The 15549-nt window shown below is 39.2% G+C and overlaps 1 protein-coding gene across 1 annotated transcript; it reads right to left on the reverse strand.

The window, feature by feature from the left end:
- Window positions 1–2488: 2488 nt before the first annotated feature.
- LOC108664762 lies at window positions 2489–11249 on the reverse strand. The gene is made up of 6 exons (XM_018151436.2): window positions 10768–11249; window positions 10349–10453; window positions 6905–6991; window positions 3955–4037; window positions 2997–3132; window positions 2489–2741 (listed from the first exon to the last, which is right to left on the reverse strand). Exons 1-6 carry the CDS (start codon window positions 11150–11152, stop codon window positions 2506–2508), a joined length of 1032 nt encoding a protein of 343 aa, XP_018006925.1. The 5' UTR covers window positions 11153–11249; the 3' UTR covers window positions 2489–2505.
- Window positions 11250–15549: the final 4300 nt, after the last annotated feature.

Here is a 15549-nt window from a genome sequence, read left to right on the forward strand (position 1 = left end):
CTTCATCATCATCAATTACCATTATCATCATCCCCGCTCATTATCATATTCATCAAGAAAAATACCAAAAAAATAAATAAAAAATAAAAATTTAAAAAAAGAGCGAGAACGCATGTATATATATATATATATGTAAATAGTGAACCACCATCCCCCCATCACCCACCATTCGGACGTATCTAAAGCCCCGACGGGTTCCCCCCTCCCCTTCCCCAGCCCCAAATACCCCCAATCACCTACAACCAACCCAATTATGCGCAATGCGCCTTTTCATCTCCTACTGTCGTTTCCATTTCTCCTTCTTCTTTCTGGCCACTCTGCGCCACCTCTTGTTTTTTTCAACTCTTTCCTAGTGGCACCGCACACACACACACACTACACCTCTACTACACTGCTCTTCGTTTAAATTATGAAAGCAATCAAAAACTGGCAAATGAAATTCAACTGGTAAAATTTCCCCCCCTCCCGTGATTTTTGGGGAGTGTCTGTAATACAAATAATGTCAATATGCTCGTTTCCGATCACAGTTAACAGTTCATTTCTTTTGTTCAAAACGAAATCCGAGTTCGTGTAGAAACATTTCAAAACCTTTTGTGCACTTCCATCTTAACTCGATGCGAGAAGAAGTGTTGTCGCGTCGATTAGTTATTACACAGTTTATTTAGTTTCTAGCTGTCGGCATATATATGTCGTGCCGAAATCGCGGAATTGCCGATTACATGGAATCGGCAGCCAGTTGCCGAATCTGTAGAATCGAGGATTTTGTTGCTGATTCAGAAAATCGGACGTTAGAGTTAGAGTTAAAACGTAAATCGATAGTTAGAGTTAGAAAATGTTAGATCAAGTTCGCTCAAGTTAATTTATATTTAACTATAAAAAAATTTGGCTATTCCTATAGTATAGAAATGCTGATTCTTCTACAGATTCGGCAACTGGCTGCCAATTTCATGTCATCGGCAATGCCGCTATTTCGACACGGCATATTCATGCATTTAGTTATGCATGTGCAGACCAGCTCGCCCATGCACCTCCGGGAGGATTCTACCCACTGCCTTCCGCTGTGGGCTTGAAGGGAAGCCTCTGGGCAGTTTATAGGCTGGGTAGGTTAGGTCAAGCCCACTCTTACCATGCTCTCAGGAGACTATAAAGTCGGCAATGCGTCTCTGACTAGTCGCTGATTGCGGTTGAGTGGCCGAACAGACCCAGAATAACCTCACCACAACCGTAGCGAGTCTCTCGCAGTCTCTACCATACCTTAATTTTTGTTAATGTATGACGTCACGCAATTTCTATACTAGGCTGGCAGAGCAGAAAGGCAAGGGTTACATAATGGGGAACCTAACTGCCCTTCCCCCTCATTCTGTTGTACTTTTTCAGGCCGAGCAGTGCAACACCTCTGTATATGATACTGATTTAAAGTTCTAGCTTCCTCATCCGGTGTTACTGATCTACGAATTTTAGAATTATTATATATATTCAAACAGAAGCCTATTCCGAATGCTGCTTTCATCTCCTATCCCATTGAAATGGCAAATAGGCAAGCCAGTTTACTAGTGTTCATTTCATGCCGTCATTTGCTTGTTACCGTTTTAATACCTGACAATGGATTTACTTTACTAATTGATGGTATTTGTGTTTCTAGGACTTGTGCTATGAACTGACGATGGAGCTGGTCTCCGAAATAAAGAATAATATTTAAATAAATTTTCTTTTATAAAGAAACGGAGAATTTTTGTGGTATTGTCTATGCTTTTAAATTCCTAGTTAAATTTTCGTAGATTCTGATATTGTACTCGCTACGCACTGCAATCTAAGTGATCTCATTACCAACGACGACACCAGTCATAAGTCGATATCCACCACAAATTAGTGATGAATTCAGTTGAAACATGGCTATTTCGGGTAAAATTGGCTCCTTTTATTCGGTCTTATTTGAAGACCCGATCGTTGTATTTGCCTTCAGAGTTTAAGCTGATGCAGTTGATTTAGATCCTAATAAATCATGTGATGACAAATGTTTAGAGGAATATTTGATCAAATTGGTGGGATATAATTTTGAGCTTCATCCATATAGCTCAATGAGACATTTGAAAATCAGACATTTGCTAATTTTTTTGAATTTTTATTTGAGAACATTCACTGCCCGACAGAATGGTGAATAAACAAACAGATTGGTGCATAATTAACTCAAGATCGCCGGTTGGAATCCTCAAATGCGTTCTGTGACCAGTTCCGATAATATCACAACAGAGTCAACTACTCTTGAGTAATATTGAATAAGTGCAAACGGCTCATTACAGGATGGTTTTTGACTCCTAGGATGAGCCTTTTAACTAGGACCATAGGATGGACTCCTGGGCCTATACTTTCAAAAAAGATATCGTAAGATATCGTAAGTTCGTCAGCCAATCATTGACGGTCTTTCAAGCAAAATCCACCAATCATAGACAAGAAAATAGAGCGTAAGTATTTACGTTCACTTAGCGAATTTTGAAAGTATGGCCCCTAGCAAGCAGGGAGATTTGTTTGAGGATCGTAACAAAGCGTACACTCTTCGTCATTTGCGACACACGACATGCTGATGAAGCTTATCTCGCCGTTATCGATGATCATCTCCGCACAGTCATGGTCAGGCATCAATTCATTAACGAAATACACGTCAACAGTCGGTTCCATGCTCGGCATCCAGCGCCATACCAAGTCTTCGCCACGACGAATGTTAATCCAGTAGTAAATTTGGTCTGAGAATAAACGAGAATATAAGATTGCATATTGAACGATCAGTTGTTCTGTTTGCGTCATTTACTTGATTTATCTAATATTCCAATATATCATATCAACGGAACAGTTCCGTACTTCCGTTGCAACATAAAAGATTCGATCGAATTGTTGTGATGCTGCTGAGCTCGACCATGGAGTTTCGATTCATCTTTTCACTGCCTCACAATATTATAAATATTGTAAGTGCAATCCTAACTGAAATATTGTCTACTCACTTTCTGGAAGGACAGTCGGGTCGCCGATGACGCTGTAGTTGTAGTACAGTTCCCGTGAGGCCATAGGAAAACCTCGCGCCTCGCACCGCATCTGTGCCTCACAGAAGCCGACGTTGTCGGCAGGGCATTCCGCTACCTGTATTAAAAAACTGTATTAATAGAGCAGAAAATGCCTCATTTTCATCGGTTTATATCGCTCACAGGAAATCATTACGTTGTATAGGAAATGGATTTATTGCTGTATATATAATTTTTAAGTTGAAATATATTAAGTTTAGGATTTTGGTTTTTCATTTTTAGTTTTCAATCATCTTAGCCGTGACCTCCAGCAGTTTTTCGTTTTGTCTATCATTATGTCTAGAGTTCTTTCCGTGGAGGTACGTCAATCGATAGCTCTGTGATTATATTTGTGATCGTTCAATTTTTGAGTGAATCGTTTTGTGTTATTGATTATTTGTGCGAGTTATTTTGCTTATTATATATTCATATTCTCTAGTTAGGTATTCCAAGCGTTATTTTTGCTCTATTTCAGGGAGGCCTCGATCATTGGACTTCTGAAATAAATTGGAAGTGATTGAAACACACGGTTATGGTTAGGATTCGAGTTAGGGTTAGGTTATAAGGGTGTTAGGTTTTTTGTTTTGTTTCTATTTATTTTTCGTTAGTTATATGTACTTTTAACTTTTAATTTGTTAAAAATTATCACTGCTTCCGCTACCTCCACCTCCATAATAAAGGCGAATTTTTTAGTACACCAAACATTCCCCTGCTTTCGGATCACGGAGAGTGAATATTCCCGCCACTTCACTCCCAGAATGTACGCAATCTAACTAGTTAAAAGAATGTAATAATTTAAAAGTAACTCAAACGATCAAAATAGAACGTCAGGAATGAATAAGCATCAGTCAAATTGCCACTAAACTGGATGTTATCAAGTTTACTAGTTTACAACAATTACCAGGCAGTATCCGTTGGCAGCCTGAGCACAGCACGTGTCTTTCGGTGGCAGCACGAAGTCCGCGACGCGACGTCGGTTCTGGTCTGAAATGACGAAGAAAGTTCAGAGTATTACTGTACAATGTTAATGTGGTTAGAATATCATGGAAAAAAACTAACTAAATAAAAATAGCACCACCCAGTTAGAAATTCATGACTGTTCGCCAAATTTATAAAGTCGTGGCTGGCGGTCGAAACGTAGATTCGGCGTACGACCAGTGACCACATCGCCGAATATGAGGCATAGAATAAACTAGAACTTATTGCATCGTGCTGCACTTATTTCAGGTCGTGAAGGGGAAACACACGGTCTGTAACTGCTGAAAGTTCTTATAGATCTTCGTAAATTCGGGTTTGAAGCGACCTGCTCTGAACATTTAATCAGCATTGCTAGTTAAGCAGACAATGATGTTCCATTTCTGAATCAATGGTGACGTGAAATAAAACATCCCGGATACTGTTCACTACTGGGGCGCAGCCGTAGGCCACAAATTTTAGTCATAAATAAGCCGTTGCGCCAACGCCCAGCCTCACCATGCATAAATTTTACTCAGCCTCAGAGCTAGAAGCCACTGAGCACTGACTACGCTTGAACCCTCGACCCTCGACGCACTGCCGAAAGATAATAGCGCCGTAGGTCTTCAGCCAATGCAAGCATATGCTCGCTCATAAGCAAGCAGTTCCACATCCGGCTGTACCTACTCAGACCTAATCTCTGCACCACTCAGGCCTGCACCCTTCACGCTGTCCCGGCTCACAACCTTTTTGCAGCCAATGACTGGCTCTACTAACCCAATAGACAGCCTCTCTGACTTCATGCAGCCAGTAAGGTTAGGTTAGGCCCGCTCAGGTTTCTTTTGGGAGGGATTGGGGGAAATGTTGCAACTTGTTTAGGTGAGACTGGAAAGAGGTTTGGCCATGCTTACCGTTGGCAAGCTAAGTTGTTGCTGTGGACATACGGTGCTATGATTTTGAGCACTTGACTTCATAGGCTGTTTTGCTCTCTAGAGTTCTTACCTACGGAAAGGAATATGAAATAAATGTGCAGTTTGGCAAAGCTGGTCTCCGGCATGCGCCCACCGCCACACGGCATTTCTGGATTATTACGTTGCCGTGTTATTTTGCCAATTATTTAAATCGTAGCAGACGCCCAGAATGGGATATGAGTATTAATCTGCGTCTCAGACATCCTCGCGACGACAGATGAAACAAATAGTAGATAACTCCTCACTATTCCTGGAACAGATTCCGGAAGCGAGCGCGTGAGAAGAAATAAGGAGGTATCAGGGGCACCAGACGAGCGTACTTTGAACTTTGACGTGAACTCGTTGCACTTTGATCGCGAGTGGCAGGCGACTAACAGGTTTAACCCCAGCTTCGAGTAGCGAGGAAGCATTAAGGTAGTATTGCCTGGGATACTGGACTCAGCTGCATGGGGGTCTCGACATAACGAACGAAGTTGGTTGGAACGAGATTACTATAACTTATCAGAAGTTTTTAGTCTCATACAACAACAGACAGTCGAACTTCAAACTTATGCGATATGGCCATGTACAATGACGGAAAGAGTGTAATGTGTGCCTAATTTTTTACTTTGTACACGTACTATGTACCTAATTGTGACCTTGGACCCGTAGTTTGCTCTCAAGTCTGTCTCAGTTCCCATACCTTGTGCTAGAGTCAGTCCCTTTAGCATGCTTTGTACTCAATTCTAACTCTGCACCCGAACTTTGAACTGAAGACAGACCCAACACTCGTACTTTGAACCTTGCAACAATACTTTGAACGGAAAGCTTATCATATACCCGTACTTTGAACAGAACGCTTTCTATGCACGTATATATATAGTGTAGTTAGGCAGAAGATTTTCTTTTATGCAAGTTTGATTGAAGACCAGAGCATGCTTTTTATTAACAATCTTCTTATTCGTTTTTTCAATGAGTCGAACTAAATTTCTTGCTGGCGTCGGGAGATCGAAAAGCAGGTTTCCGAATGACATTTTAATAGTTTGCAACGTTTCGAAAATACAATTTTCATTATCAAGCTGGAGATGGTTTTACAACATTTGAAATTGAATTTGAAATGACTGAAGTACATATGAATGGTATAGTGGATACAATAAAATAAATAATGTGGAAACAACAAAATATAAACTTAAAATTACTCTGAAAATAATTTCAGCGTCCGGACGAATCCAGTAGTTTGGAGGTTGATAGCCGGAGACTCATTTTATTGTATCCACTATACCTTTCATATGTACTTCAGTCATTTCAAATTCAATTTCAAATGTTGTAAAACCATCTCCAGCTTGATAATGAAAATTGTATTTTCGAAACGTTGCAAACTATTAAAATGTCATTCGGAAACCTGCTTTTCGATCTCCCGACGCCAGCAAGAAATTTAGTTCGACTCATTGAAAAAACGAATAAGAAGATTGTTAATAAAAAGCATGCTCTGGTCTTCAATCAAACTTGCATATATATATAGCTGCACCTTGAACTGAAGACGGATTTCGCACCCGTACTTTGAGCTGACTTGGCACTTGTAATCTGATCTCATGTCTGACCCTATACACGTACTTTGAACTGAAGGTAATCCTCGTACTTTGCACACATGTCTGACCATTCAAACGTACTTTCAACTCAAGACTAATTTGCACTTGTACTTTGATCTTAACTCTGACCTTACACTCGCATTTTAAACTCAAGGCTGCTTTTGCACCATTCTCTTGAACTGAAGTCTGGCCCTATACACCCGTGCTTTGCCCTCAAATTGAGCCTATAGCACCTCTGCTTTGCACTTAAGGCAGTGCGCATTGACATTTCCCTGTTAACAATGTTGGTTTTGAGTGCATCGACAGCTCAACAGTTTATATGATGTAAACAATAGATATAAAATATGATAAAACCTACCGCCGTAGGTGACGCCAATGTCGGTGCACTGAAGACATCCGATCCGCTCGTTCATATTGTAGAGCTTGCCTTCGAACTCGCACAGTTCTGAACTCGGGCGAATAAATTAAATATTTCATATAATTCGATAATATATAAAATTTATAACAATTAGAAAAATTATGATAGCGACGCTACTTGTTGGTTTAACTTTAAATCAACTGTAGCTGGTTTGCCATCGAAAAATTGTACAAACATTAAAAATTGAGTCTGCTATGAGATTTCAATAAATATAAAAGTCACAAATGAAATTTTCGTGCAAATAGTTTTGACTGAAATGCTGAGCTGGTTTAGAAGCTCCCAACTGGTCATTATCAGCCTTTATACTTGAGAACTCAATATAACTTTCAAAATGATCGGCTAGCGCGTTTCGTGAGCTGCACAGTACATATTTATGCACAAAATATCAGTATCGTTAATTTGGCAAGCCTTTTGTTGTAGATGCAGTAATGCATAAACGACGAATATATATATTATAATAAGATAGCCAATATATATACAGTATATATTGGCAATGAGTAGCCATTAACAGTGGATATGTGACGAGTTAACTGATTTGTAAATGTAAAATGCATGCACTTCACTTAATAACAAAGAATAAAGTCATAAATGCACACCATCAAAATTAATACAGTATGCGTACAGTGACTCGCAAAAGCATTGGATACATTACAGTTTTCTCCATATCTCAATTCAAAGTTCGAGACCTTACCTATTATTTGGTCAGTATATTGCTAATGGCACTAGAAACATATAGAAAGGATATCGAAAAGTAAGCATTGTTTAGATTTTTTTAACAAAATATAACATTATCTCACGCGAAAGTATTGGGTACATGTTCCTAAATGAAGAAAACAAACTTTTTGAAAGTACACAAAATCCGTTTTTCACTTTAGACGTTCCGCTCATCGCATATCGTTATCTAATTTGTCAATCAGAGCAGTTTGCTATTGTTTACAAGATTTTGTGTTCCAGTGAAGATATTATTCAGCTTCATCTTTAAAAATTAATTTAAAATGCCTAAAACTCGAGAGTTGGCGTCAGATATTCGTCAAAAGATCATCGATTGTCACAAGAAAGGTTAATGGGTTTCGAATAATAACCAAGGAGCTTGATCCATCAATAAGTACAGTTAGAAATATCAAGAGGTACAAAAATTCTGAGCACGCTGTTGCAAACCTTTCAAGACTTGGTCGTTCAAGAAAACTAACAGACGGTAATGCAAGCTAGATTAGCTGAAAGATACTGAAGAACCCGTTTGTTATTCGTGGTGACATTAAAATCGATCAGAAGGAAGCTGGGATTGATGTATGAAAGGACAGAAGAAGCAAAGCTCTAAATCGTACTGGTCTTATTTCAAGATTCCCAAGAGAGGATTCAGCGTACATCGCTAGATAACTACTTTTATATTTGGGAAAAGTGTAGAAAGAATGCATACTAGCGCATCAACGTAGCCGTTGGTAACACTTATTTCCGGTAGATCATAATTGCAATGCCGGCTCACACAGCTCACTCATATTACAGTCGCTGCTCCAGCAGGATCGTTGTAAGCTGACTAACTTAGAAACATTGCCTTTACGATTGCCTTTGTCTCTAGTTTTGCTCAATGTATAGTGTAGCCGTGGTTGATGGAATCTGGAGACAGTGCAAGGTTTTGCGTCAGTCAATTTTGCCGGGCCTTAAGCTCACGCGATATTTATAACCTGCTTACTTACCAAATCGAATCGTGTGTTCAAAATTAACAAAGCTCTGTTTAGCAGCAGCTTCACGTCAGCAACAGCAACGCACAAATTGCTGCCCTTGTAACATCACTACAACAACACGTGCAACTCCATGTCCTCTCGCAACAACACGTGCAACTCCACGTGTCTATTGCTGCCCAACGTGAACTCCAGGTTCATCTCTCTGCGCCACGTGCATCTCTCACTACGATCGTTCATCATCAAGCAGGTCACGTGAGCTAAGAATAAACTCCGGTAATTATTAATTTTTCATTAACCAACCAATTTCAGCAGGCCGCCCTAGTTGATTTCAATCTGTTCCTATTAGCAGGGCTCTTTTTACCCAGGCCTTATAAAAATACCCGAAACTGAGTAAATAATTTAATGTGGTCGGGTGCTTGCCCCAACAAAGTTCCTCTGTTGAAGTTCCGATACATAAAAGCCCGTTTGAATTATTTTAAATCATACCGGGAGTAGCCACAAGTATTTTAGGATAAGGTAATCTGGTCGGACGAAACGAAAATCGAACTTTTCGGAACGAATTCAGCTACCCGGGTGTGGCGGAAAAACGGCTCAGTGTTCAACAAGAATACCATTCCTACCGTGAAGTTTCGTGGCGGTTCGATCAGGATCTGGAGGTGTTTTTGTTCAAAATGTCCTGTTGAATTGTGAATTATTGATGGCAGGATAAATAGGCGGATGTTTAGGAAGATTTACGAAAAAAACACTCTTAAAATCTGCTAATTCATTAGGATTTGGACGTGCTTTTGTGTTTCAAGGTGACGATGATCCCAAACATACAGCCAAGCTCACGAAAATATCGCTTCAAAATAGGGAGATTTATGATCTTTCTTGGCCTCACAATCTCCAGGCCTCAACCCCATTGAGAAGTTGTGGAAATAGTTGAATATCAATGTTCACAAAAAGAACACAAGCAATATCCAGTAACTAAAAGATTGCTGTACAGAAGAATGACACAAAATATCTGCAAATGTATGCAAAAAAGTGCAATTACAAGAAGCGACTGGAAGCTGTACAACAAAATGAAGGATGCGCAACCAAATATTAAATTGTTGTATCCAATACTTTTGCGTTGGTTAATTTTCTATTTTGTTGAATAAAATCTAAACAATGCTTACATTTCAATATCCTTTATATAAAATTTCAAGTACCATTAGCAATATCCTGACCGAATATTAGGTAAAATCTCGCACTTTAACTTGAGACATGAAGAAAACTTTAATGTATCCAATACTCTTCCGTTCAAATTTATGTGCTTATACACGGGGCTATTATTTGCGTATATTGGTTGCGTCTACTACAGTTTTGCAGGCTGAGAGCCTATACACGAGTATAGTGATTTCGGTACACTGCGCCCGCATCAGTGCGACGTTTGGAGTTGTCGAGTAAGGGTGTGCACGGTGGAGTCATGCGAGAGCAAGACAGCAGTGCGCGCTACTGTGGGCGAGAGAGAGCGACGCAGCTATACTCGGTATGACAGCCGGGCGGCTACTGAGCGCAATACACTGCTTCAAAACAACTCGAGTTGCCTTGCCTGCAAAGAACCAGCTAGTTGCCTTTAAACACGTCAAATTTTAGTAGCCTGGCCTAGTAGACGCAACCAATATACGCAACTAATAGCCCCGTGTATAAGCACCTGATCATGTCGGCAATGTTAGCTTACGCAGGAGTTGTCCGTTGAGCTGACACACGTCGCGCAGGTCAGCGTACTGAGCGTTGGGGAACGTCGCCCCCGTCGCCACCAGCGACCCGTTCGCCAGCACGCAGCCTCGAAGTGGGAAACACAGACACGTTATTCTTCCTAAAATATAATATTTATTCATTTCTCCCACGTATAAATGTATAAATCAGGAAAAAACCTTCAATGATTTTCAAGCAAATACTAATAAAGCGCCACCAGTGACCCGTTCGCCAGCACGCAGCCTCGAGGAGAGCAACATAGACACGTTAGTCTTCCTAAAAACATTATATTAATTTCTCCCACGTATAAATGTATAAATCAGCAAATAAATAACCCCTTCAATGATTTTCAAGAAAATAATAATAAAGCGCCGCATTCGCTTCGATGTTCACTGCACTCACCATCATCTTGGTAGAAGAGCTTGCAGTGAGATTGTTGTGTTCCTGAATCCGCGGTAAGATTAACTGAGGCTTCATATCCCCAGAGGGAACATTCCCCTGCCTCCTGCATGGGCGTGTAACAGGCTACGTAAACCCAGTCCAAAGTCGTGGCCCGGTTCATGCATTGTACGATGGAGCGGAGGATGTAACTGGAGTTTTGAACTGCTATCGTCGCGAGGAAAGTCGTGTTCACCGCCACCGACTTCCAAGCTTTGAAGCGTCCTTCACACTCCAGGATAAGGAGCAAGCAGCAGAATGTCGTCAAGAGTAGAGATAAATAACCAAAAAAGAAAAACTTTGATGGTGGGGTCGAATTTAGACCGGGACTTGTAATCAGCGACCGCATAATTTATAATTTTTTTGTCCAAGGTTTGAATTAATTGGCTGCGTCTGCTATAGCATTTACCATTGTGGTCATTACCGAACGACTCACAGCATCCGCCTTCTGTGCCAAGAAAATAATTATAAATAATAAAATACAGTACCTCATGAATTATATAATAACGCGTAGCATGCGAAGTACATGTAGCCGCAGATTTCTCGTCTGTGATTCGTGGGTTTAGCTAGAAAAGCTGTTAGTGATCGGCTGGCGGAGTTACGAACTCGTAAATATTATTGGGCTTTCGAGGTTGGATTAACAGAAAATATTATTTTCAGTCATGTTCATCTTTAACGAATGAAATGATGACCATCATCATCAAAACAACACTTTATTTCGATTTGTAAGTTTGTAGTGAACGTTTCAAAAATGTATCATTTTATTTTGGTATTAATTTAAAAATAGGGCATGTTTAGGTTCAACGGTTAAAGCGTCTCGACACCATTGGAATATTGCTAACAAATATTTATAAGTTAAGGTCCTAAATACATAGCTAATACAAGTTCTAGTCGAAAAGGTTGATGTAGATTCTTGCTCGATCGACTAGGATGAAACCCCATTCAGAGTGAGCAACGTGGAGGGCAATGTCGCGTCGCGCAACACCTATGCCGACTTATGTCAGCTTTCTATGCCGACTCAGCGAAGATCTTTGCAGTTTCTGACTCCGATAATTTGTTAGATCGAATAATCTGCATCGAACGATGCCAAATCTACAGCAGTGGGAGTTGAATATGAATTAATCGATGTCGAATATCCATTGATCTACATCGATCAGCATAGACACGTTTATAGTCTTCCTAACGTACCGAGTAGCTTTTGTGTCCATTTAGTTAGGATAAAAATATGATTTTTCCTATGTGGCAACTTTGTTGACTTTTTTTACCTAATAATTTCTAACGAACGCCTGTGTCGCGTTTACAAAAAAAGAGAAATGTTTACGAAAAGCAAACTTCACGCCAGCTCAGTAGATTTTGTTTTTTGGAAATTGGAAACACCGAAGTCGCTTCAAAAATCGGACGCATTGAGAATCTCACGCGGAGGTTTCAACTATTTTTTGCTCTTGTATTTTAGTTATAGAAACGTGCAGAATTTGGTGTCTGATTGCAATAACATGTTCAAATTCCTGTGAATTACGCGAAGCACGAATGAACAGCACGAAGTACGGAAAATTGAGTTAGTCTGAGTGCCTGTTTCAGACCGATATTTCTCATTTTTACCGATTACATTCTGATTCTGATTATTTTGTTATGAATTGTGTCTCTCGAAAGTGATCAGTATCGAGTGAATGCATGAATGTTACAATGCTGCAGCACAGCATCTTAACAATTAATTACAAATATTGTCGGTTATTTGTTTAGAGTGAGACACTCCGCTTTAAAGAATGCCACCACAGAGTGAGGGTTGACGTAATTCAGTCGATAGAATAGAAAGCCCATTCAAGTAATATTAGTCATTGTATTGTTTCCAAATTGTAGTGATATCAAAGACGAGAGCTCGTGTTTTTCGTTTTGACGAAGTGATGTCTGATGGAAGCTTGCCCAAGAAATGGTCATTTTTAAATATTCTTTCTGTGAGCTCATTATTTTCCCGCCAGAGGGGCAGACCAGGCATTGCCATTCAAACAGGGTACGCCTGTTTTGACGTCGTGTGATTGGTGCCGCTGAGAATGTTGCGAAAAGCCCGCGAAAGTATGCCTGGAGAGAAACTGACTTGAAAGAGAATGTTTCAAATGTGCCTGTTTTAATTTATTAGTATTGGAGCGTAACTTGTTAATTTCACAATATGGTATTATTTTTCGCAGGTATCGTAAATATATCACTGTATTAGTCTGGTTCGCTTATAGTGGATTTACTGAGCCATCAAGCAAACGTGAGTAACCAATGTTCCTATAGGGAGAAATTTCATGAAAGTTGTGATAGTTTTGACCAGTGTGGAATTCTGGAAAGGTAATCTATTCTCACGTAAATGTAACAAAATGGATGAAAAAACACGTTACACCTTCCAACGCAATGACAAGTGATACACTGAGCTTATTAGAAACTTCCGCGGTTCTGCTATCGTCCGATTTACCGACTGCATGTGGATCTCCGGGTCGGCGATGCCTTTCTCGAAAGAATTCACTAGACGTTTATCCGTAACTGACCAACTTTTGATATGAATAAGTTCTAAAATAAAAGAAAATTACACCAAATTTCGTAGAAATTTCACAGGATTTCACCAATATAAACAAGGTCTTCAATACCACACGAAATGATAAGATAAACTGCAATTCTTTCATGGCATATCGCACATCGTGAAATAATGTGAACATATGATGAGAAGAAGCCCCACTTATTGTTTGGGTGATATCAAATTCGATTTCACAATAAATAGATTTGATCCACACTGAGATTGAAATAATGGAAAGTTGTTTCAAATTTAATTACCTCATGATACTCGTCCTGATATGAATTTTTCCATGTTTTTGCTCGATTTTGTCGCTATTGTCTAACTAACTTCACTTCAGATTCTGAATGATTTCGTCTCATATCGCGATTTTTCGAACATCTCATGTCGTTTTGAAATTGTTCGTTGCATTGAAGCCAGGGTTGGCGATTTTTTTTATTTTTTTAAAAAAATCAAAAAAATCAAAAATCAATGATTTTTTTGATTTTTTCATGATTTTTTTGATTTATTTGATTTTTTTGATTTTTTCACCTTTTTTGTCTTTTTTGAGGTGTTATTTTTTATGTTGCAATTAGCCTACTAACAATAACAGTATATGGATCACAATGGATGGCTAAAAAGGGCACTTATTGCCTCCAATAATGGCCAACAGGCCAAGGTGGTGTTTACCACTTAAAGATTTTTGGGTAAACAATTATTGATAAGTCTATTCATTAGCTTTGTAAAGTTTGTATGGAGCAAGGTAATGAGCTAAATATTGACCATTTAACTGGCTTCAATATACAAAAAACACTTCAGGAATGCAGATCTCCTAAACATTAGAGTCACATAACAGAAGAGTCACATAACAGATAGGTAGCTGATTGCACAGTGCACAGCACTATCGATAGATCTACTAGTTTTATGTCCTATAAATCTACCAGACTCTACCTTCTATACATACCAACTAGTAGTGACTGAGTGACTGACTGCACTGTTCCCATTTAATTCAGACCAATAAACCAATACTAAACATAAACTGAATGATAACCAAACAAACCTCATACGACTTGAAACGAGACTTAAGTTGTGAGAAAAGCTAACACTGTTTGAAATAAACATGTGCACAATTAAAATATTTTATATCCATTCACTGCATTTAATTATTTTATATGTAGTCTTATAATTGTAATTGTTTTGTTTCTAGTTTTAAATTCACATATTCAAAGATTGAAATTAAATATTTTAATTAGAATACCGTACTCATATTAGGGTGGAAAATCTTTCTAATTGCCTAAAAGGTCAATACAATCTAAACCTCTCAATATACAGGGTGGAGCAGAACCGATTGAGCAGTTTTGAGGTAAAATAAAAGAGTAATGGAGGAACATAAAAAAGAAAGTTTATTTTCTTAGAGGTTAGCATAACATACCATTTAGAATAGGTACTTATGTTTTGAAAACAATATTTGGAAGATGGGGCTGTTAGCTGCAACACACTGTTGGAGTCATTCTCAGAGGAGAGAGTAACCATGACAGTGAATTCCGATTGCTATGCTGCAATGTTGCAAAATTTCTTGCAGCCCATGATGGAAAACATTGTTGAAAATGAAGCATTGAGAGATGTGTGGTTCCAGCAAGATGGGGCTACAGCTCACACAGCTCGAATGTCACTCAATGTTTTGAAACGCATGTTTCCTGTAGGTCTGGTGTCTCTGAGGGGTGATTAACATTGGCCTGCGAGGTCACCTGATTTGAGCATTTGCGATTACTTTCTTTGGGGACACCTAAAAGAAAGGGGTTCAGAAGTCGCCCTCACACCCTACCACAGCTAAGGGAACAGATTATTGCAGCAGAGGTTATGGCCATACCTAGCCATATGTGTGAACGTGCTGTAGAAAACTTCCGAGAACAACTCCAACAGTGTGATGCAGCTAACAAACCCCATCTTCCTGATATTGTTTTCAAAACATAAGTATTTTATATGGTATGTTATGCTAATCATGAGGAAAATAAACTTTCTTCTTTATGTACCTCCATTACTCTTTTATTTCGCCTCAAAACTGTTCAATCAGTTCTGCCCCACCCTGTATAAGCTAGCTAACACATTTAAATTGTATATTGTAATCAATATATAACAAATAGTCAAATAGTTAAGACTACTTATAGCCTTTTAGGAATTAGCTAAGCTGCTTGCTACGTACAATGTATTGCACTCTT

The sequence above is a fragment of the Hyalella azteca genome, unplaced genomic scaffold (assembly GCF_000764305.2).
Source record: "Hyalella azteca isolate HAZT.00-mixed unplaced genomic scaffold, Hazt_2.0.2 contig7399, whole genome shotgun sequence".
NCBI classification, from domain to species: domain Eukaryota; kingdom Metazoa; phylum Arthropoda; class Malacostraca; order Amphipoda; family Hyalellidae; genus Hyalella; species Hyalella azteca.

What these genes read in the sequence shown, in the direction of transcription:
- LOC108664762 (XM_018151436.2), bottom strand. Translation starts at nt 11,152, where the DNA reads ATGCGGTCGCTGATTACAAGTCCCGGTCTAAATTCGACCCCACCATCA. An exon ending in CATTGGCGTCACCTACGGCG is followed by an intron (nt 4,038 to 6,904) that starts GTAGGTTTTATC and finishes TCGTCATTTCAG; the next exon opens with ACCAGAACCGACGTCGCGTC. An exon ending in CCCGACTGTCCTTCCAGAAA is followed by an intron (nt 2,742 to 2,996) that starts GTGAGTAGACAA and finishes GTTTATTCTCAG; the next exon opens with ACCAAATTTACTACTGGATT.